General features: G+C 41.5%; 1 protein-coding gene across 6 annotated transcripts in view; it reads right to left on the minus strand.

Moving 5' to 3' along the window:
- Nucleotides 1-22,224, minus strand: part of GREB1L (GREB1 like retinoic acid receptor coactivator) — a 216,828-nt gene that overhangs the window by 95,082 nt on the left and 99,522 nt on the right. For all 6 annotated transcript variants that reach the window (XR_014779008.1, XM_084780708.1, XM_084780707.1 and 3 more), the window contains exons 2-4: nt 13,213-13,319; nt 3,030-3,189; nt 2,647-2,844 (exon numbers count right to left, since the gene is read on the minus strand). Coding sequence is in view for 5 of the 6 variants with exons in the window: in XM_084780708.1 (XP_084636834.1) it covers nt 2,647-2,844; nt 3,030-3,186 (355 nt within the window). In the remaining variant the exon portion in view is untranslated. The remainder of the gene's footprint in view (nt 1-2,646; nt 2,845-3,029; nt 3,190-13,212; nt 13,320-22,224) is intronic.

Consider the following 22,224-nt stretch of genomic DNA (forward strand, 5'->3'; position numbering starts at 1 on the left):
TGGAAGGTGGTATTTCCAAACAAGGGCACAGTGTTTCAATGCTGGTTTTGTGAGCACAACGTCAGGGCTGTTTTCCTTTTGCACAGGAAGATTCTTAGAACTATCTTTGGAGTGTGTGAAATATCAAATGCCACCTTATAAATGTCTTTTTTAAAAATTTAAATGCCATCTTATGGGGGAGTTATGTAGGGGACATGAACAATGATGGATAGCCATAAGAAATGGAAACAGTTGATGTAGGAATTTGAGTTCAGAATGGGTTAGGTTTGAATCTTCTGCTTTGGTGGGGAACATGTCTTTATTCTCAGAAAAGTTGCCTGCTTTTACCTTTAAAATCACCACTGCTCTTTTGGGGCTGAGGTAGAAAGATCACCCTGAATTCTATAGCTACAGTTTGAGTTAAAGGTCAGCCTGGGTTAGAGAGAGATCCTGACACAAATATACAGAGTGTACCCTAACTTTGCAGTTTTGTTTGTTTGTTTTCTTTGAGGCAGGTTCTCACCATGTAGCCCTGGCTGTCCTGGAATTCACTGTGTATTTCAAGCTGGCCTTGAACTCACAGAGATCCACTCCCCTCTACCTCCCAAGTGCTGGGATTTAAGGCATGTTATTTTTAGGTCATCACATTTATATCTTGGTATCTTTTCAAAATACCTGGTTATAAATAACGTCACAGCCAAACTGAAAACATACTCCAAGCACTGGACAGGGAAAACTCTACCAGGCTTACTTCAAAATCATCCCCTAAGTTTTTACTCTGGTTCTATTTAATTATATCACAGGTAATTCAATTCTCAGTGAGACACCGTCAGTTAAAGTGTTGTTCATTGTTGTTTGTTACTTGATGAGGTGACTGCTCAGTTGAAGAAAAAGGTGTAATGAGAAACAAACTGAGTAAACAGCAACATACCGCTGTCACTGTCCACATCTCCACTGCTGAAAGACTTACGGTACATCAAAATGAGCAAATAGGATGCGCCATATTAAGTCTGGGCAGAGAGCCATTCATAAGTGAAGTGATGTGTGCTGTGGGCAGGCCTCGCATGAAGAACACTAACAGACACACCTTCTAGGGCTTCTTGTGAGCTATAGAGGATTAGTCAGGTCTTTTTTCCCTCCAGCAAGAAGATCTGGATCCCTCTATGGGTTGTCAGATTCTCCAGGAAGTAGGAAATCAAGAAAAAACAAACTCCCAAACAAGGCCAAGTGTTTTTCTGGCTTTACCTGGATAAGGCTTTAATTTACATCAAATTATTTGTTCCCCCAGTTTTGACAGGAAACTGTCCCGAGATCTGGACCTTTCTTCTTCCTGACCCCTATGTCTCCTCAAAGTCTGCATGTTGTGATGCCATCCAGGGAAATGTCAGTCTGAATATAAAAACCACATCCCACACACTAATTAGGTGGACCATCAGAAGCTGAGTTCTAGGTAGAGGGAAGTGAGACTTTCAGTTGGGATATCACAGAAACACTGAACAATGAAAACATTAGACAACAGGGGTTCTTCATTTAAAATGTGGTTAAAAGTGTGGTGGGAAATAAAGGTGACATGACCAAATAGAGTGAGGTCATCAGCTGGCATGATAGTGCACACCTTTAATCACGGCACTGGGGAGGCAGAGGCAGGTAAATGAATCTCGGAGTTGGAGGTCTGCACGCTCTATAAAGTTGCAGGCCAGCACATACTATATAATGAGATAAGTCTCAAAAAACTCGGGGGTGAGGTGGATATCAAACTATTTACATTTTTATATTGTATGCAGTATTTTACATTTGTAATATTTATAAAGGGTTTTTATTTTATCTCTGTACTCAGTGAGTGTAGCTGTAGGGTCAGTGAGATGGCTGAGTAGGCAACGGCACCTGCCAGCAAGCATAACCATCTTTGTCTGATCCCTGGCATCCCCAAGGTGGCAGGAGAGGACCCACTTCCGCAAATTGTCCTCTGATCCATGTGTGTGCTGTGGCTCATGAGAGCATGCGTGCTGGTGTGTGCACACATGCGTACACACACACACCCCACAATACACAAATGTAATAAAAATGTTTTCAGTAGGTGTAGAGTCAGGGCATCTAGAATTTCTACTACTATCTCAGGGGTGGATTAAAAGGAGGAGAAAGATAGAATATTGTTTTGTTTTTTTTTCCTAGACAGGGTTTCTCTGTGTAGCCCTGGCTGTTCTGGACTCATCTTGTAGACCAGGCTGGCCTCGAACTCACAGAGCAACCTGTCGCTGCTTTCAGAGTGCTGGGATTAAAGGGAAACGTTAAAAGTTCATGAGAGTGAATTCTTACTGAGTACTGGAGAAGCCTGACCTGTGTGTGAACACATATTTGCACAGATCCTCTGAAGGAAGTGGTTCAACTGTGACCCTCAGTCTCTTTATCTATAGGCCGGTGTGTGTGTGTGTGTGTGTGTGTGTGTGTGCGCACGCGCGCATGCGCGCGGTGGAGAGAGGTGGCGGGGGGTGGGGGGGGCTGAGTTTCCTGTAGACAACTTAAGAGACCTTGGGAGTGAGGACATAGTCACTCATTCCTTTCATCCACGAATGGTGTCCAGTCTGGAACCCCACATGGAAAGATTGGAAACAGGTCAGATGAAATTACAACACAAAGCTGAAAAGGAACTCAAAAGTGCAAACCTACCATCTGTAGTGCAAGACCCTTCTGGGGCAGGTTTTTGCGAATAGGGAATTGGTGGGCTGTGTGAGTCAGACATTTCTTCTTCATCTTCATCATCTTCCATTTCATTAATTGCTACGTTGTTAGAGAAATCCAGGCTGCCATTTTGAGTGTATCGGTTTACCAGATCTTTATCTAGGTCTTCCACCTTGGGTTTGACATCTGTTTAAAATTTAAGTTTAAAAAGATGATTATGGAAAATAGGTTACAAGAGAAATTCTGAAAGACATCTTTGAGGAGCGAGGCGGGGAGGACTACTGCTTTTAGCATTTGTTTGAGTTCCCGGTATTCAGAATCTCAACTTTTTAAAAGAACATTCCAGCAATGCATGGGACTGAGAAACTTACCTGCAGATGAGAAAGGGTGCTGGTCCGGGTCCAAGTAGAGCTGGGAAAAGATTGGCCGTGGTACTACACTGCTACATCTGAGCGAGGCTTCTATGGAATTGTGCAGTGCTTCCTCAAATCTCGCAGATTTCAGTTGCCCAGCATATGAGTTCCCCATGGTCTGTACCAGCGCATCCCAAAGAAAAAGAGGAAGAAGAATTTTATATTAGATGTTTATGTCCTAACACTATACATATGGGGCTGGAGAGATGGTTTTGCTGTTTACTGGCTGCTCTTACAGAGGACCTGGGTTTGTTTCACAGCACCCACGTGGTGGTTCACAACCATCTGTAACTCCAGATCCAAGGGACCTGATGCCCTCTTCTGACCTCCATGGGCACTGCAATGCACACCCATGCAGGTAAAATACTGCAATGCACACCTATGCAGGTAAAATACTCTTACACATAAAGCAAAGATAATAATAATAAAAACTTTAAGTACATGTCTGTCAAGTATAAACTATATTCATATAGCTATGTGAACTGTATGACGTATATTAAATCTAACTGGCAAGATGGCTCAGTGGGTAAAGCTGATTGCTGCCAAGCCTCATGACTTCAGTTCAACCCCTGGAATCCACGTGGTGGAAGGAAAGAACCAAGCAACTTCTGCAAGTTGTCCTCAGACCTCCACATTGTACGCTGTGGCACACACATGGCAGCACATGATGGTGGTGATCACATGCACACCCACCCACCCCCACCCACCCCCACATACACACACCCATACACACACGTGCACGCATGCAGAGAAAAGCCAAGCCATAATGAAACCCACTGCTTTGTATGCTAATTTAAAAATTAACAAAAAGAAGAAATTCATTCTGTTTCATACATGATATTAATGTTAATGTAGAAATCTGTTTATTATCAATTTTGAAAATAAATATTTACACAGTTGGTTGGTTTTCATTTCTAATGCATATGACCTATGTAGATAGATCTCAGTGAGGTCCTCAGTAGTTCTTAGAAATATAATAGGTGCTGAGATTAAAAGTTGAGAAGGTATTGAGCTAGAAGTATTAATATAGACTGAGGGCTATATTAAATCATCCACTCTTCATGATGTTGAAGGAGCTATGACCTCTTCGCACTTCACAAACTAAAAGGCAAAACAAAGCAAGCCGGAGAGATGCTCAGTTAAGAGGACCTAAGCTAGGGCCCCAGCATACATGATGGGAGATTGGCAGTGGCTGTAAATCTACTCTAGGGAACTCGGAACCTTCGCTGGCCCTCCCCATCCAGGGTGTCTCTATTACGTAGCTCTGGCTCCTGGAACTCACTGTGTAGACCAGACTGGCTTTAAACTCCGAGAGATCCTCCTGCCTCTGCCTACCAAGTGCTGGGATTAAAAGTGTGCACCACCCCCCCATCTCATCTCAGGACAGATAATTTTGAAGCAGTTTTAGTTCCATGTCCTCCATTAAGGGTAGAGAAAGATTTTACTCAGAAAGCTCTTTGAGGGAAGGTACTTGAAGGATAAACTGAGACGTGCATTAACGGCCATCAGGGAAGGGAGCTGTGAGTCAGGGTGCCAAGAGTCCAGAGTCCAGTACAAGCCTCGCTTCTCTAGATTACCCTAACCTGCAGTGCCACAGCAGGCCGTGCTGGCCCTCAACTGCTGACATACAGCGGAGAAAGTACGTGGTGGTAGTACGCACGTGTGCTTGTTTACACACGTGTGCCTGGTGCTCCAGGGTGTCACTTCTAGAGCCGAAGTTGCAGATGGTTGTGAGCCACCATGTGGGTGCTGGGAATCGAACCCAGGCCCTTTGAAAGAGCAGCCAGTGCTCTTAACTGCTGCGCCATCTCTCTGGCCCCAGGAACCTCTCTTATAGTAGTTAGTAAAAACCAATTACTATGGATTTAAAAGTGTGCTTTCATTATTTTAAGAAGTGTCTTATTAACTTTTATTTATTTTTTTAAGTTAATTTATTCAGATTACAACTCAATTGTTCTCCTGTCACTCGTATCCGTCCGTTCCTCTTACCCTCCCACCCCCACCCTTTTACCTTCCCCTAGGTCCATGTCTGAGGGGATCTCCTCCCCCACTTTATGGTCATAGGCTAACAAGTCTCATCTTTGAGTGAGTGTCACCAGGGTTCCCCACTAAGGGGAGCTCGTCAAATATGGGGCACCAGAGCTCATGTCAGAGGTAGTCCCTGTTCTCCACATAACTGTGGAGAATGTGCTGCCCATTGGCTAGATCAGAGTAGGGGTTCGGTGTTTACTACTTGTATTGTCCTTGGTTAGTGTAATACTTACTTTTAACCAGTTTCATTTTTTTTATGAAGAGATATACCTAAAATATACATTTGATCAAAAGTTGGGTGCATACATGCTATCCAATTGAAAAGGTAAGTGGAAGATGACCACAGACTGTCAGATGAGATTTTCAGGAGTCACTTGAGTTTTTGGCTAAATCTGTATGACATCACACAAGTACCTTAAAGATGAAATGTTCTAAAGTTCAAAGCAAAATTTTTAAAAATAGCAACACTTGATGAAAACAGGATGGGTGTTAGGAGAGAAATGTGCTACCTCACTAGTCTATTTCAGTCTAAAGGCAGCAACTCTTTTACATTTCTCCTTTCCTAACAAGAGAAAACTGCCAGGACTTAGCATCAACTCAACCATGTTTTACCATGGTCAGTGGAGCAGCTCCACGGTGGCCCATTAGCCGTTCTCCAGAGCAAAGTGCCAGAGACTCTCATCTATGTCAGCCACACACGTTACATGTCCCTGTGTGCAGAGCTTGGAAACTACATTCTCCAGGAGCCATTCTCAACCAAACAAAAAAAAAATAATAATAACATAATATTTCATTTTCTTTTAACTGTGAGTGTTTTGCTTGCATGAGTGTGTGTGCACCACATGCACGCTTGGTGCTGGCCGAGGTCTGAAGAGGCCACTGGATCCCTGGAATTGGATGGTAGTGAGCTGCCACGTGGGTGCTTGTATATACTGAACCATCTCTCCAGCCCAAATCCTAATTGTGCCCCCTAATCATTTAAGAAGTAAATGCCAGATTCATATACATAGGGCAAACAAATAATGTTCTGAATAGAGACATTAAATCAACATAAAAATGGGCATTGCAGCTTTATCGTCATGTTCTTAAGTAGGCACAGGCAGAAGGGGTCAGCTCCTGTTCATACTTGCTGTAAAAGGAAGCAGCATTTTAAAGAAACATAAAGGGCAGTAGAAATGACCCTGGGCTTCTTTAGCACAGATGAAGATGTCATTCCACTCTCGAAAGCCTGATGCTACTCAGAGGATGCCCTCTCTGTGTAACAGGTTCTAAATACCCTACCTCACACTGAGTTAGGTGCTGATAGTGTTGGCATTTGTCACTGTGATGTGCAAGCCCAATACCCAGGATGAGGGAGCACACCTGACAGAATGTTAGTAGGAAGTAAAGGACTTCAGTTAGAAAACAGAGAAACACTCTTCAAAACCAGTCATTACGTCAAATGTAACAAGAGAGCATACTTCCATATTTTGGACCTCTCAGGTACCAAGAGCTACTTTTGTGATACTGAGGAACTGTCTAAGACAGGGATAGTAGACAGTGTGGTCCTTTCTGCATCACTAATAACCGTTCAAAGTGCCGATGGAAGCCACTACAATGCACCACGCCCCCATGGTCGGGCACTTCCTGCCCTGGCTTTTCCTGTTGCAGAGGAAGGAAGGCCGAGGAAAGGGCAGGGCGAGTAGGCAGTGCCTATGTGTGGTGGGCTTAGAGGGGGTGAAGAAAGGGGAAGCTGGGAAGTAGGTGCCAGCTGCTGCTTCCAGGCCTCTCAACTTCTTTCCTGCAAGTGAGAGGGAAGACAGCATCTGACTGCTAACAGAACTGCGTCAAAAGATAAAGGAGTCCCCAGGAATGGCCCCCATGGGCCAGAGATGAGAGAAATGAAACCTAGGACACACACAGATCAAAGCATATTTACAACGTGAAAGCCCACCAACAATTGTGCTGTTCAAGAAGCTTTCCAGCTAATAAACGTGTAAAGAACACTAGAAGTATAAAATAACCGCTTTGCAACTGCTCATGAGGTGCTTGTGTCGGTGATGGTATTAGTTGAGACCATTAGGTAGAAGGTTGAGGGGAGCTTTAGAATGGAAAAGATCAGCTTCCATGTCTTGAGCCCGTGGATTAAGTCCTGATGTGAGGTAGTGAGATACTGTGGCCTCCCCACGGAGCCAAGGGAAGGGAAGCACACATCCCAGCAAGACACTGGCAGATCCAGCCAAGTCTCAGAGGGAGCTGCAGGAGGAGGCGGCCCACACAACCACAAGGGACCAAACAGAGTCAGAGCCTGCTTTCTACAAAAGGCAAGGCCATTCCCAGTTTAAATAAAGATTCAAATTTAAACCAAAAGGAAAGCTCCATGTTTTTTCCTGTTCCAACAGGAATGTTGTTTGAAATAGGGAAAAAAAATGAGAGTAGCTGTGTGGAGTGGCTTAGCAGGGGCAATGCACATTCCAGATAGCCTGAGCTACATGGTAAGACAGAGAGAGAGAGAGAGACAGACAGAGAGACAGAGAGAGAGAGAGAGACAGACAGACAGACAGACAGACAGACAGACAGAGACAGACAGACAGACAGAGACAGACAGAGAGACAGAGAGAGACAGAGAGAGAGAGAGAGAGAGAGAGAGACAGAGACAGAGACAGAGACAGAGACAGAGAGAGAGAGAGACAGACAGACAGATAGACAGACAGACAGACAGACAGACAGAGACAGACAGAGAGACAGACAGAGAGAGACAGAGAGAGAGAGAGACAGAGAGAGAGACACACACACACAGAGAGAGAGAGAGAGAGAGAGAGAGAGAGAGAGAGAGAGAGAGAAGAAGAAGAAGAAGAAGGGTAAACCACGTGGAGTTTCTGTTGTCTCTATTTTGAGATTATTTTAAAGGTAAAACGTATTGATTGTGTAGTAGTGGCACAGTACAGAAAAAGACACTGCTTTGTGCTACCTCCTAGGTTTTGGTTACCTGTCTCTATAGACATGTCACCCACTTAGCGCAGTGACACAGCAGCCAGCTGCCAGTACAGAGAACCTTGTTGTCAAACACAGGCCCTGAGCTTCATTCCTGCCCTGTTGACCCCTGGGTGGCGTTGGCTACTTCATCTCCCATTTGTGAAATGGGGATGAGGCTGCCTTTCTGAGAATAAATGAGGTTCTGAATCTACAAAGTCCTACGATAGTGCCTGTGTAGAACCATGTGCGTGAAGAGTTACTGCTGAAGGCTGCCTTTTGTTTTGTGCCCCAGCATGGACTACATTAAGATTATTAAGAAAAGATATCAAGTCCTTCCTTCGAGTGTGTTGGGTGCCTCAGCAGGTTGGGGGACTCTGCTCCAGTCACACGCAACTATCAACAAAAAAGCCCCATAAGCTGCTATTTCCCACTATATACAACTCACTAAAACATTTTATATCAGATGAACAAGCCCTGACACAATACAATCGCTTTCTAAGCAAAGAGAGCCCAATAAAACATGCGGCTGAGCATACATTCAAAATAAACGTGTGCTACTGCGTCTTCACACATCCTCCTTGCTGAAGATCTGAAAAGGCAGTCAGATTAAAGGCAGCCCTTCAGTCTCTTTGCACCTTTGGATGGGGGATGTCTATTTGACAGGTTCTGCAGCCAAAAGTACTGGAATTTTTTTTTTTTAAAAAGCAGCCTTAGTAACTTAGTTTTAAATTCTTTTTTTTTTTTGAGACAGGGTTTCTCTGTGTAGCCTTGGCTGTCCTAGACTCACTTTGTAGACTCACAGCAATCCACCTGCCTCTGCCTCCCAAGTGCTGGGATTAAAGGCGTGCGCCACCATGCCCAGCCAATTTTAAATCCTTAATTCTACTATTTTCAGTAAACACACAATTGTCCTCAGTCATTACAGAAATAGCCACAGTGATATGTGCAGCGATTTCAAAGGGTTAGGAACACTGTCACAGGGAGAGGAAGCAGGACTGTACTTCACGCTGTGACAAAGGGATACAGTGTTCCTACAGGAAACCTTCACTTTCTCCCCTGAAGTGTCAGGAATTCTTCTATAAGAGAAAAACATCTTGTCAGGACTCTGGAGCTGGTACAATTCCTACATAAGCCCAGAGCAGCAGAGCAGAGGCAGCGAGTGACCTCCACATGTCACCAGAGACCAATTTTTCAATAGGGAGAAACGTCAATAATCCAGAACAGAAATCATTAAATAATGAGAAACGCTTCCAAAGTGTGGCTCAGCACATCCATCAGGACTGTCACAGACAGATGTCGTAGCCTTGCGACTGCAAAGACTACACCTCTGTGAGGATTAAAAGCTGCGTAAAGCTCCAGAGGCCAAATTTAATTTCCGAAATACAAATGTTATTTAAAAGATGTTACTAAAACAACTTGCTAAATAGCAACAGATATTTCTGAAAGTATGGCAGCAAAGGCAATGATGATTTGTTGTTGTTGTTGTTGTTGTTGTTGTTGTTGTTGTTTTGCTTAGTTTCTGTTATTTAACTACCCCTGTCTGGTTTTTAATCATTGTTTAGAAGGTGAACTGTAATCCCTGAGCCATTAGATATATAGGTAATAACGCATTAAAGACTTGCACAGTTTGCTGGTTTGAGGTGATGGTGGATAATTTAATGTAGAAACAAGCTCCTGGCATGCACATAGTGGGGGCGGGGAGCTAAAGCAATCCAGGCTCAAAGTAAGAACCGTAAAACACGGGTGAATCTAAGGCAGCAAATCAAACTGTGCTTCAGAATCAGGAAAATGTGATCATTTTTCTTAGAATCTTTGTCAAACAGCTGGCTTTTTTTCCAAACAGACGTGCGTCTGGGGCATTTTACAAATGCACCTGCACTGTACAACTGTGAAGCCACACACTCTGCTGTCACTTGGAAGACACTAAAGTAGGGGAACACAGTTTCACAGAGAGCAAGTAAACCTCCCGTCTGTGTATGGAGTCCCTTCTTTTGTCCCCCACCCCCACCCCCACCCCGTGAGGTGCCCCCCTTTCACCATCAGTCTTTCCTTATCTAATTAACTCTGCTGATTGCACTTGTCAGGTTTGCCGCAATTTCAATGCTACTTAAACAGCTGTGCGTTTTCTCTAGGCAATTATCAGTGACCACACTCAGGTTTCTAAATTAGTTGTTGAAAGGCGCTTTAACCTTGAGAAAATAGACCCTCATGTACGTGCTCCCTGAAAAGGAGTCATTACTGAAAAGGGACTGAGAAAAGTCACATTCCTGTAGTTAATAAATGCATTAATTGCAACACTAATTTACAAATCAGTAAAAGTGTCTAACTAGGCCTAACCTGGACATTATTCCTTGACATATATGCGTTCTTTTCATATCTGTATGTATGCATAACATACAAAGGAGAATATCAAAAACACTGCCGAAGCCCTCTGACAGTGCCAGCACCTGTCTGCTAGGAGGCTGACATCTTTAAAGGTGTTCACAAATCATTCAGTGCTCTCTGGGGTCACTACTGAGGTGAACGAACCTCTCCCAACAGGCATATTCCTCACCCTCATTTCTCCTCCTCCTTTCAAAGAGAATGTCCCGTAGTATACTGCCATTCTTTGTCAGTGTCGGGGAGAGAACCCAGGGCCTCACACATGCTGGCCAAGGGCTGGACCACTGGGTTACAAGATAGAACATTTTTATTCTTGACTCTGATATTGACTTTTTTCTTTCTGCTACAATGTATATAAGAAATAATTTTTTTTAAAGGAAGAAGTAGAGGATTTGTGATTCTTCATCAGCTTACAGCCCCTTTCTATCAACTATTAACGGTGAAAATGAAGGTGTGCAAGACAGAGCTGCAGCTCAGTGGTTGAATTCTTGCCTGGTGTACATGAGGCCTCAAGTTCAACCCCCAGAGCCACATGCACACACAGAAAATAATAATAATAATAATAATAATAATAATAATAATAATAATAATAGTAATAATAATAATTCAAAAAATTAAAAAACTGGAAGCCAGAAACATACTTCATATATCATGTATGCCTTTTATAAATTATGTTAAAAATACATTTAAAGTTAACCTTCTAGAGTTAGCAAGTTTGGGTATTTACGTGAAAGACAGGTCTGGAGCATGTAGAACAATTTTGAAATAAGTGTGGTGCGGCTCCCTGCCCTGACATCCCCTAATCACCTTCTGTTCCAAGAAAAGAAAAGGCAGTACTTCAACAGTGTAAAGTTCTTTGTTGCGACAGAAACATTAAAATGATAAATGTTCTGGAAAGCAAAGTACACTTCAGATCCTAACTTTTCTTTCAGACCTGTGCTGAGTCTAATAGCGCTCGCCAGCACTCGGTGAGGATTATCCTTCCATTAGACAAAAGCTAGCGCTCCTTAGATAAATCAGGAGTTACTGCCACAAGACTCATAAAACCTTTTCACAACACAGATTTTCAAGGGAGTCCTTTAAGGTTTTAGGAGGCTGCTCCTTTTACTAAGTAACAAAATACACCCCATGGTGTCTCACTGACCCCGCTCAGCTGTCCTTTGACCTCTCCAATTGTTGAAGCCTAACCAGGGCCCACAGAATTTGCCTCCCATATCAAAAAGGCTAATGTTGCTCCCTCCTGGCACCTGGTGAAACAAAACGCAACAGTTCTCTCTCTCCTGCCTCCTCCCCTCGCCGGCCATCTTCCAGATGTTAAGGCAGCACTGGGTTTCAGTGTCTCCCAGGCTGACGTGGCAATGCCCCTCTGGTTCTCTCTGGCCTCAGAAGGATAAAACAGGTCATAAAAGAGGAAGAGAGCTTTGGCCTCCCTTGAAAACACCAGGCTATTTAAACACATGGCAGCTTCCAAAGGAGAAGAGAGACTTTGGGGCTATCTTCTTTCCAGAAGCCAAGAGTCACCTAAAGCAGTCACCCTAAATTTTCAATTCTTAACAAGTTTTTTCCCCTTGCTATTGGAAGAGGGTGAACCAGTATCAACTTTCCCCCTGAATTAAAAGCTTTCTAAAAATAAAGCCAAAAACATCCTGTAAAACCTCTTTAACACATGCCCTAGAACATTAGCAAATGAAGTAATATTTACATATATAATATAATTTGGGTCTAGAAGCCTCTTATCAGACACTTTAGAAGAATATTACAATCACCAAAGAGGAACCAAAAAGTGTATTTGTAGGGAGGAGTGGGCAGTGAACATTATGAGGGCACTCTGCATACGTGGATGAAAATCTCAAAGAATAATAAAAAAAGGAAAAAACCCAAACCAAGATGCAAAAAAATGTTTAAGAGATTCATGTGGCTGTGTGTGCAAGCCTGCATGCACAGATGAGACAGAGGCTGTAAGAGGTCAGTGGAGCGGGCTGTGTGTGCAAGCCTGCATGTACGGATGTCACAGAGGCTATAAGAGGTCCTCGGAGCTGGCTGTGTGTGCAAGCCTGAATGTATGGATGTCACAGAGGCTGTAAGGGGTCTGTGGGGCTGCATGTGTGTGCAAGCCTGAATGGGCAGATGTCACAGAGCCTGTAAAAGGTCTGTGGAGCTGGCTGTGTGTACAAACCTGATGTACAGATGCCACAGAGGCTGTAAGAGGTCCGTGGAGCTGGCTGTGTGTGCAAGCCTATATGTATGGATGCCACAGAGGCTATAAGAGGTCCACAGAGCTGGCTGTGTGTGCAAGCCTGCATGTGCAGATGCCACAGAGGCTGTAAGAGGTCTGTGGAGCTGGCTGTGTGTGCAAGCCTGCATGTACAGATGCCACAGAGGCTGTAAGACATCCGTGGAGTTTCAGGTGGAGTGCCTGATGTGGGTGATGGGAAAACTTCAGTTCTGTACAAAAGCAATTAGTAAGTACTTTTACCCACTGAAGATTCTCTTTAGCTCTTGAATTCACATTTTTTTTCAATTATGTATACAGGAAATACAGAGCTAGTTGGGAGAAAAACTTATTCTTGAGTAAGTTTTGAGTAAGTTTTACTGGGGGAGTAGAGAAGACAGAGAATAGGTTTGCAGGGGTTGGGGCAGAGCAGGATTATTTGTAAACACCTGCTTAATTCGTTTGAGGATCAGATATGGCTACTTTATTTAAACTGTAAATCAACTTCCTACAACATTTGATCATGAAAAATTTTAGAAGAGGAACATAGTCTTACAATACCTTGGTTCATATATTAACATTTTTGAGTTATGTTCATGGTTAAGTTAGGCAGTCAACATCCCAGGGAGCTTGTTCTCGGTCAGAACTTTCTTAAGGTTTCTTTGCACCTATAAAAATATAAAAACATACAATGCATAAAAACTTATTTCCAAGTGCCTTTTATTCTATAACATAACAAGTCCTCATATCTAAAATTCTACAGAAATCACAGAAGTCCTACCTGACTGTACTTGTAACAATGAGAAAATATGAAGACAGCCCCTCTTCCTCAAACAACTGTGCATGAATATATATGTGAAATGAAATTTGTTTTTCTTAGACCGACCCTCAGTGCAAGCTTATCATAACACTAAAAGTCCACAGAATACTTCTATCTTGGAAATGGAATTAATATAACATAAATTTCTTATTTTGAGGCCCTTGGGAATTTTACAATCCTTGATATTTGCCTAAAGTTAATTTATCCAAAAAAAAAAAAAAACAGAAAAGATAAAATAGCTAATACTGAAATAATATTTTTCTTCTTAATTATTTCTGGGAAGAAAAATTGAAAGAAGAGAAAGAGCTATTTCTTCCTTTTCTGAGCAGTGCATTTCTAGGAGACATTATTAGTTTTAATTACCTACAGTTGACTGAATAGTGTGCTTAGTACTCTTTGATAATTAGATTATGGTTAATGCAAGCTATTGCACGAAATAAAAGATAAAGCTGTAAAGCAACTTGTCATTAAGTTTTACACATAAAATAGAAGTAGTTTTTACTGCATCTAAAAAGAAAACCAACACTTCTTAGTTTTGTAAGAATGTACTAAGTGCAATACAAATATTTATAACACTACTTGAAGTCATGTTAAAGAAAATCTTCTTGTACTTTCTTTTTATGTTTGAAAGAGAGAAAAGAAACATTTCAGATTTGGGGATATAAATATCTTAACCTCATAATATTGGAAGAATGCTTTCCCACAAAACGCAGGCCCTGGATTGTCAAGCTCACATATTTCCCACTCATACATACACAGATAGAATCTTTCAAATTCGGGAGCCTTCCTACCTAATCCAAACCCAAGATTACCCCATATGGTCAATGAGGTCAGACCGCATTACTGCCAACAAGAACTGTCCAACTCTGCAAGTCCCTTAATGATTTTTAAAAAGGTCAATAATCCAATTCCAATAGCTTTGGAGTCTAAAATTGCTAATTTTTAGCCACGCGCTGCACACTTCACCTGCTAGTAATGACATTTTTGTATTTTCTTCTAATTACACTCAAAGCTAAGACCTTTGGCCCTGGGCCACAGACCCCTATTCAGGCTGCACACATTTTCTTAAAGGACCTGATCCTTTGTTGTCATTCTTACTCGCATCTATTATTTACGCCCATGGAGAAGGAGACACTCCACCGTTTGTACAGCTTAAAGCTTCCAACCATCTCAATGACTTTGCCTTTCAACCGATGAGCTTTCTCCTAGACAAATGCCAAAAAGTTTGACAAAATCATTTTTTTTTGTTTTTCAGTTGCCCTATCTATCCCCTCTTTTACTCCAGCCAACCTCCTTCCTTCTCTTGCCCCACAGGAGGACCCTCGCATGCCTAAGGATTTACACACTGTGATGTGACCAACAAAACTAGTACAATACAAACCTCCAACAACTGATGGATCAATAAAAATTATACGTTTTCTTCCATCACAGAACCCATTAAATGAAATTGGAGAGAATTTAAAATAACTTAAAACCCACCCACAGCCTCCATTAAAACACAGAAGTGCCCCCCCCCAAAAAGCATTTAGAAAACAGTGAGGCTATTCATTACATGGCCAAAACTTTTCAAGTGTTTCAGTTGCTTGAAAGAAAGGAGGGAAAAGGAAAAAAGAGAAAGTAAACTGACATGGCTGAAAGTTTGATTTTTAGCCTAATCTTTCAAATATTTTAAAGCAAAATCTTCATAAACCACCCCTACTGCTATTGCTACTTCCCAACTCTTTACACACACACACACACACACACACACACACACACACACACACACACACGCATTTTGGAAATCAGAAGCACAAAATTGTTACCCTGATGTAGATCACTCCCTCAGACCACAACAGGCCACCAAAAGACTCTGAGCTCCAAGGTGTTTATAAAATGACAGTGATTCATCCTTGCTCTCTGGTCCTCTAATGCTCGGCTTACTCTTGATTTCTAAGTGTTTCCTTGTTGTCTGTCCTCTGCAGACCCCGAAACCTCTTGTCTTCTCTTGTTTTCACCATTTGCTTCACCCAGCAGTTCACTGGAGGCCCATCCATCTTGTAATGCCTAGAGTGACAGATGCTCTCCAGAGCAACCACACTGCTGAGTGAACAAAAGATAACATCACCTCCAGGAACTCCAGAGAGAAATACAACCGCAACCTTAGGACAGGGTCTGACTTGACAGACATCGGACCATAAACCTCTTCTAAGTGAAAAAGAAAACAATTGCCACACACACAACAAAATCTGACACAATCAAAGGCGAAAAAGAGTGATCATTTGTGGATCGCCTTTTCACTCTGTAACTCACTCTTCCTCCCCGGTGCTTTTATATTGGGGCAATTCACTCTCCAAGAGGCAAGAGGCGTTCTTGGGAAGAAAAGCCTTTCTCAAGTGTCTTCTTTTATTCAACAATATTCAAAGTGAAATTCATTGACGTTTGTGTTGCAGGAAACCCAAGGCTTCAATTCGGTCTGACCCTTCTTGTTTGCATAAAGCAGTATCCAGACTCAGAAACGCTGCCTCTATTCTACTGCTATGAAAGGGACACTCAGGCTTTGCAAATTAAAAACACATTAAGCACATCAGAAATTAAAACGCAACATGTGACACAATGTCAACAATATGCGTAGCTCAGAATAGAAAAGCTCACCATTCATTAGTCAGACAACCTCCAACTTGGGTTTAAAAAGGCAGTGAACAGGAGAGCACCCTGGGAAGGGCCACAGACTCTCCCCTAACAAAGGAGAGGCCATGTGAACACCTCCTGGCAGCAAACCAATGCAGGAAGCTGACCACGCAGGAGAGTCTGCTGATCTTGAGTTCGGGGTTTGTCCTTATTTCAAATACAACAGGCAATAAGTTCACTTCTAAAATTCAAATACCAGGAGGGGGAAGTTCTGAAGAATCTGCAGGTTCAGTCAAAACACTGTGACCAATGCCGATTATGGACACTAACAGCTCGCTTTTATGACAAATACCAAGAGGTAAGCCTCTGTTGTATAGAAATATGTTGTTATTCTCAAAAAAAGGACAAATACTACAAATATCTACGGTACATCTAAAGACCTCAGAATGTCCAAGGAAAGGCTCATCAACAGTATTTCTATGAACTGCTAGCAAAGTAAATGATAATGTTCGTTTAGTAAAATATTTAAATTTTTATTTACAATGTTTATATATAAAGCTTTTATTTGTGCTAAAACTGGGATGAGTTTGTAGTTTGTAATGACTCTTCTCACCTTCATATTCCAAAAACAAGCATGAAATTTAAAATATGTTTTATCTATTGTATTTAAATTATTTGGAGAATTAAAAGAATTAGCTCTATAAACCACCACTCCTTATTTAAGCAAAGTATTTCGTTCCTTGCTTTGGCATATTTATAAATACCATAGTACAATTTTTTATAACCTCAGAATTTCTTATTTTATTTTTAAGGTTGGCAAAAAATACGCACAAAATAATGAAGTGAATGTGTACAACTTGGTAACACAATAAGAAAAAATTAAATAATTACAGAATGACAATCATCTCATTGAAGACTTTGTTTACCATGAACTGGATCAACATAATTCTCCTAAAATAGTATGTCCTTGGGTGCTCTAAAACTTGTGCTTTAGTGGCAGGAGAGATGTGACCTTCAAGTGACAGCACCCCTGCAAATGGCCTCCAAAAGACCCAATTAAATTATCTTCTAAACACAATGGGCTCCATATGTATGTGTGGAAAGCATGCCCCTATGGAAAGTTCTTATTGCCTGACTGGTCAAAAACAAAATAAGACTTTTCTCTCTTTGAGGGTCGCTTCCAGATCACAGTCAGGGCTAGAAACCCACACAGGGGAAAAAAAAATCCATCAACATGAAATCCTAAAAGGGTTTACCCTTCACCCATCCTATTTGCACTTCAAAACCCTGTGAGTCCTCCAGCTAAAGGCCAGGGCCAAACCATTTCAACAATAAGAGGTGGCCAGTGGTCATCTGTCTTCCATTTGGCTTCTGGACAAGAGCTGTAATGTCTAGGAAGGTTCCCTTCCAAGACAAGTGCCCCACCATCACTTCTGCCTGCAGCCTCGGGTCTGTAACTCCATACAAACAACCCATAAGCTTTTCCAGCCACAGGCGAGAGCGTGTGCAACTCAGGATTTGGCACATTTTCTTGGCAGTGTTATGAAGTAGAAGGCCCTGAGTAATCAGAACGCTGCAGACACTAGGGGTAAAGGGCAGGTCCTCCTTGTTCTAGCCTGGGAAAGTGAAGAAGCCTCCCAAAGGCAGCCTTTCCTCTCGCTTGCATCAATGTTCGCAGAACTTCCAAAGCTCTTTCCAACTTATCCCAACATATCTCTCTTCCTTTTGGGTGACGTTCGCCAACTTCCATCAGCGTGGGGTCAACTTAATTAAAACTTGCGCACTGTAAAATACGTTTAACAAGTCCAAAGAGTAAAGATTTCATAGGTCACAAACTCCTGGGTCAAAAAGACCTAAAAACAGGGGAAAGACTCATTATGACTCAGCTGACTTTTGCCCTCTTCTTACCAGACACTAGCACCACCGTGTCAATGTACAGACTTCCTCAAGCAAAATGACCTCTGGACAACAAATAATGGTTAGGAAAACCAGGTTGTCATGTGTTAACCACAGTGGGATTATCCTCACAGAAAGAAGACATTTGTGTCACCGGGTATGACTAACTCATTTCTTAATTATGTCACTGCGCTTCTCAGAAGGAGAACAGAAGGCACTGATACACTTTCTCTGTCCATTCATGTTTTTGTTTTATTTAAATGACTTTAATTTTCTAACTGCTACCGACAGGTCCCATCTCAATGCTAAACTGACAACATGCACAGATTATTTTCTGTAGTGATAATAGTCTCACAAACTGAAAACTTTCTGCTTATTTAAATTATTTATTTTCAACAATTACATGCATGTATAGAATGTATTCTATCATGTTCACTCTCTTCTCCAGCTCCCATTATTCCTTTGTCCCCACTAGGACCTCCCTGTGTCTATTCAGTTATTTATTCTCCCCCCCTACCCCCTCTCTCTCTGGTTTTGGAGACACGGTTTCTCTGTGTAGCCCTGGCTGTCCTGGACTCACTCTGTAGACCAGGCTAGCCTTGAACTCACAGAGACCCACCTGCCTCTGCTGGGATTACAGGTGTGCATCACCAATATCTGGCCTGTGTCTTTTTTTTTTTTTTTGACTCCTCTTTTCCTCCAGTGCAGCCAGTCAGATTTGCTGCATGTTGGTGATTTTGCCCACCACGCTGCCCCATCCAGAAGACGGTGCTGTACAGAGAGCCTACAAATTCTTTCATGCTAACTTCATAGAGACTCCAAAGAGAAAAGTGTGTTTAACTTAAATCTAATGCTTTAACAAAAGTATGACCAATAATTAAATAAGAATGGGACTAATTCAAGAAATACAAATATTTGTCAATTAACAGTAAAGGATAATTTATGTCTTAAAAGTTTTATTTTCTTTCATAAAAACTCTACTGCAAACATTTTTTAATCCCATGAACAAATATACTTCATTTTTATAAGCCTTAAATACCAAAAATTCTAGAAAACTCACTTCTTTGAGGAAACGATTTTTATTATGCGTTGCCAGACTAATGATTCTGAGATTTATATTTTGAGATGACATAAATATTCCAACCATACATATTAAATAAGAATAAATAAGTAACTAAAAGCCTCAAAGCCATTAAACTTTATATCACTGAAAAAAATGTGTTTAAATAATAATATTGAGGGAAGTAAATTTCTTAGCCTACTGCAGGACATAAAGAAAAAAAAATGCCTTCCTTAGAGAATTGACAAAAGTAATTGATCTACCAGACAGGAAACATTCAATCTCCATTAAATATTTATTCAGTGCACAGACTGTTTGGACCTCAAAGAAAAACCAACAAAATAAAAAAGAAGTCCACTGAAAAATACTACATATTGGTGAATTAAATTGATGTTAATAAATTAGAAAATAGTTGATTTTCAAAGATTAGAACAATAGTATTAATAAAATACCCACATTACTATAAAAAAGCAACAGATTTAATGTAGCCATGATTAAAATTCCAACAATATTTTTCACAAAAATAGAAAAAAAATCCTAAAATTTATATGGAGTCACAATAGAGAGTAAATAGTCAAAGATTTCTTAAACAATCCTCCACCAGCACCAATGTCCCCCCCCCCCAATAGAGAAGGAAAGAAAGGAAGAAAGAACAAAACAAAAAAACTCTGAGGGAATCAGACCATCAGGCTTCAAAACTGTGGTGACGTAAACAGCATAGTCCTGGCATAAAAACAGCCACACGGACATAAGAATAAACCAGTGGAACAGAATAGAGGACTGAGAAATAAATTCACACATCATCACCTGGTCCTCAACAAAGATGTTAAGAACATACAATAAATTATTGGGGAAACTGGATGTTCAACATACAATGAAATCACAAACTTATCTTGCACTATTTACAAAGCAATTCAAAATGGTTTTATGAACCCTGAGTACAAAACCTGAAACCTATACAATTGCGTTCTAGCTAAGCATGGTGTCTCATGCCTTTAACCTCTGCTCTCAGGCGGGAGAGGCAGGTGGATCTCTGTGAGTTGGGTATCAGTCTGGTTTACAGAGCAAGTTCCAGGGCAGCTAGAGCTACTTAGTAAGGTCTCATCTTAGAAAAACAAACAAACAAACAATACTTACTAGGAGACAGCATTGGCAAAAAGCTTTATGACAAGGATGGGAGTGATGAGGTTTTAGATATGACTCCAAAAGCATAGGCAATAAAAGTAAAATTGGCAAATGGGATTATATCATATTAAAAAGCTTCTGTACCTCAAATGAAAAGAGAGAGCAAAGACAGCTTACAAAATGGGAGAAAATATTCGTAAGTCATGCTTTAATAAGGAGACAAACCCTGAAAGAATAAGAAGCTCAACCAACAAAATAAACCATCCCCAAAATTCAATCTTCATCTCCTACAAAGGCAATATAAACAATAGTAGATTTAATCAAGAAAATGAATATATATATATATATATATATATATATATATATATATATATATATATATATAAAGATGTACACATACATGGTCAAGGGTGCATGCACTGTCAGCATGAGTAACCTCCAGGGAAACGCAAATCAAAAGCGCAGAAGGAGGTGACCTCACACCTGTTAAAATGCTGTCTTCCAAAACATGATGGTAAAAAATGACAAACATTAGAGAGGACACACGGAAAGGGGAGGCTTGTGCACTATTGCTGAGAACATAAATGGGCCGAGCCATGTGGGAAACAGTACGCAGTTACGCAGGAAGTTAAAGCCACAGCTTCCACCCGAGCCAGCAATCCCTGGCTGTTCAGACTGGGATCCCAGCAGTGTGCTTCCTGGGTTCCATTGCCCAGGGCTCTTCAAATAACAACTGTTATCTGGAGTAAGCAACTGTGACCATGTGCAGCCCTGTAATTGCTCTGGCTTGTAACCAGGCTGTTAAGTCCCCACTGTCCCTTGTACATAACCTAACTTTCTCTTAGGTAGCTCTGCACACAGAAGACAGTATGAACCTGATCTTGTAATTTTTGTTTAATTAACACAGGTACAAAAGCGATTTATGTACCAGGCTCTGTATTTCAAACTTTTTCAGGATACCGAAGTGTAGTATAACCCTGAGCTGTGAAGCTGAGCAGAGGCATGGAAGGCTGGGAGGTAGGGAGGCAGGGAGTCTGGGAGGAACGGAGGCAGGGAGGAAGGGAAGCTGGGAAGCATGTGATAACATTTCTAGTTTCCCTCCATCTGCTGACTGGTTCTTAATTTCCTTTTCATTCATAGTCCAGCAAGGAATTGATGGAGTGTATGGAAGCTGTCTTTGAGGGACCCTTATTTATCTACACCTCCTGCTGCAAGACTCTTTCTAATATAATTATCAAAATACTGAACAAGAGACAATGTGCAATTTCAAAGGCCATACAAGATACTGCCACAGGTTCTGCCTCCCTCCCCTCCTCCTCCTCCTCCTGAAGAAGGGCCCTTCCTGTAAGGACACAAGGAGTTCTGTACATAGGTTCTCATGTTAGGAATGTAGACTTTTTCCCAGAGCCAACAGTGATGTCCTTGGTCACTGTCCTCACCTCCTTTTGGTACCCTCTACATCATGCACAGTAACATCATCTCTATCATGTGCAGTAACATCAATCATCTCTATCATGCGCAGTGACATCATCAATCATCTCTATCATGCTCTCAGGATAAAGTCAATATCCCTAGTGCCCACCTTACACTGATTTCGGAAAAGATGATTTTTTTTTTAGGACAGGATTTCTCTGTGTAGACTTGGCTGTTCTGGACTCGCTTTGTAGACCCGGCTGGCCTCAAACTCACAGAGATGCACCTGTCTCTGCCTCCTGAGTGCTGGGATTACAGGTGTACGCCATGGTGCCCAGCTTATTGTAAGTCTTTTATCTTCTTGATTATTCTTAGTTTTTCCCTTTCTTTTTTAAAAAAAATTATGGGATAGTCTTCCCAAGTTTTTTTTTTTTGGTTGTTTGTAACATAGAATGTATTTATTATGTTGTGTATCTATTTTTTTTTTTTAATACATTTTTATTAATTTATACATATTACATCTCAGTTGTTAGCCCATCCCATGTATCCTCCCATCCCTCCCTTCCTCCCACTTCCCCCCCCTACTCCCCTCCCCTATGTCTGTGTCTGAGGGGGATCTCCTCCCCCTGAATATGCTCATACGGTATCA

The sequence above is a fragment of the Acomys minous genome, assembly GCF_964271855.1.
Source record: "Acomys minous genome assembly, chromosome: 4".
Lineage (NCBI taxonomy): Eukaryota > Metazoa > Chordata > Mammalia > Rodentia > Muridae > Acomys > Acomys minous.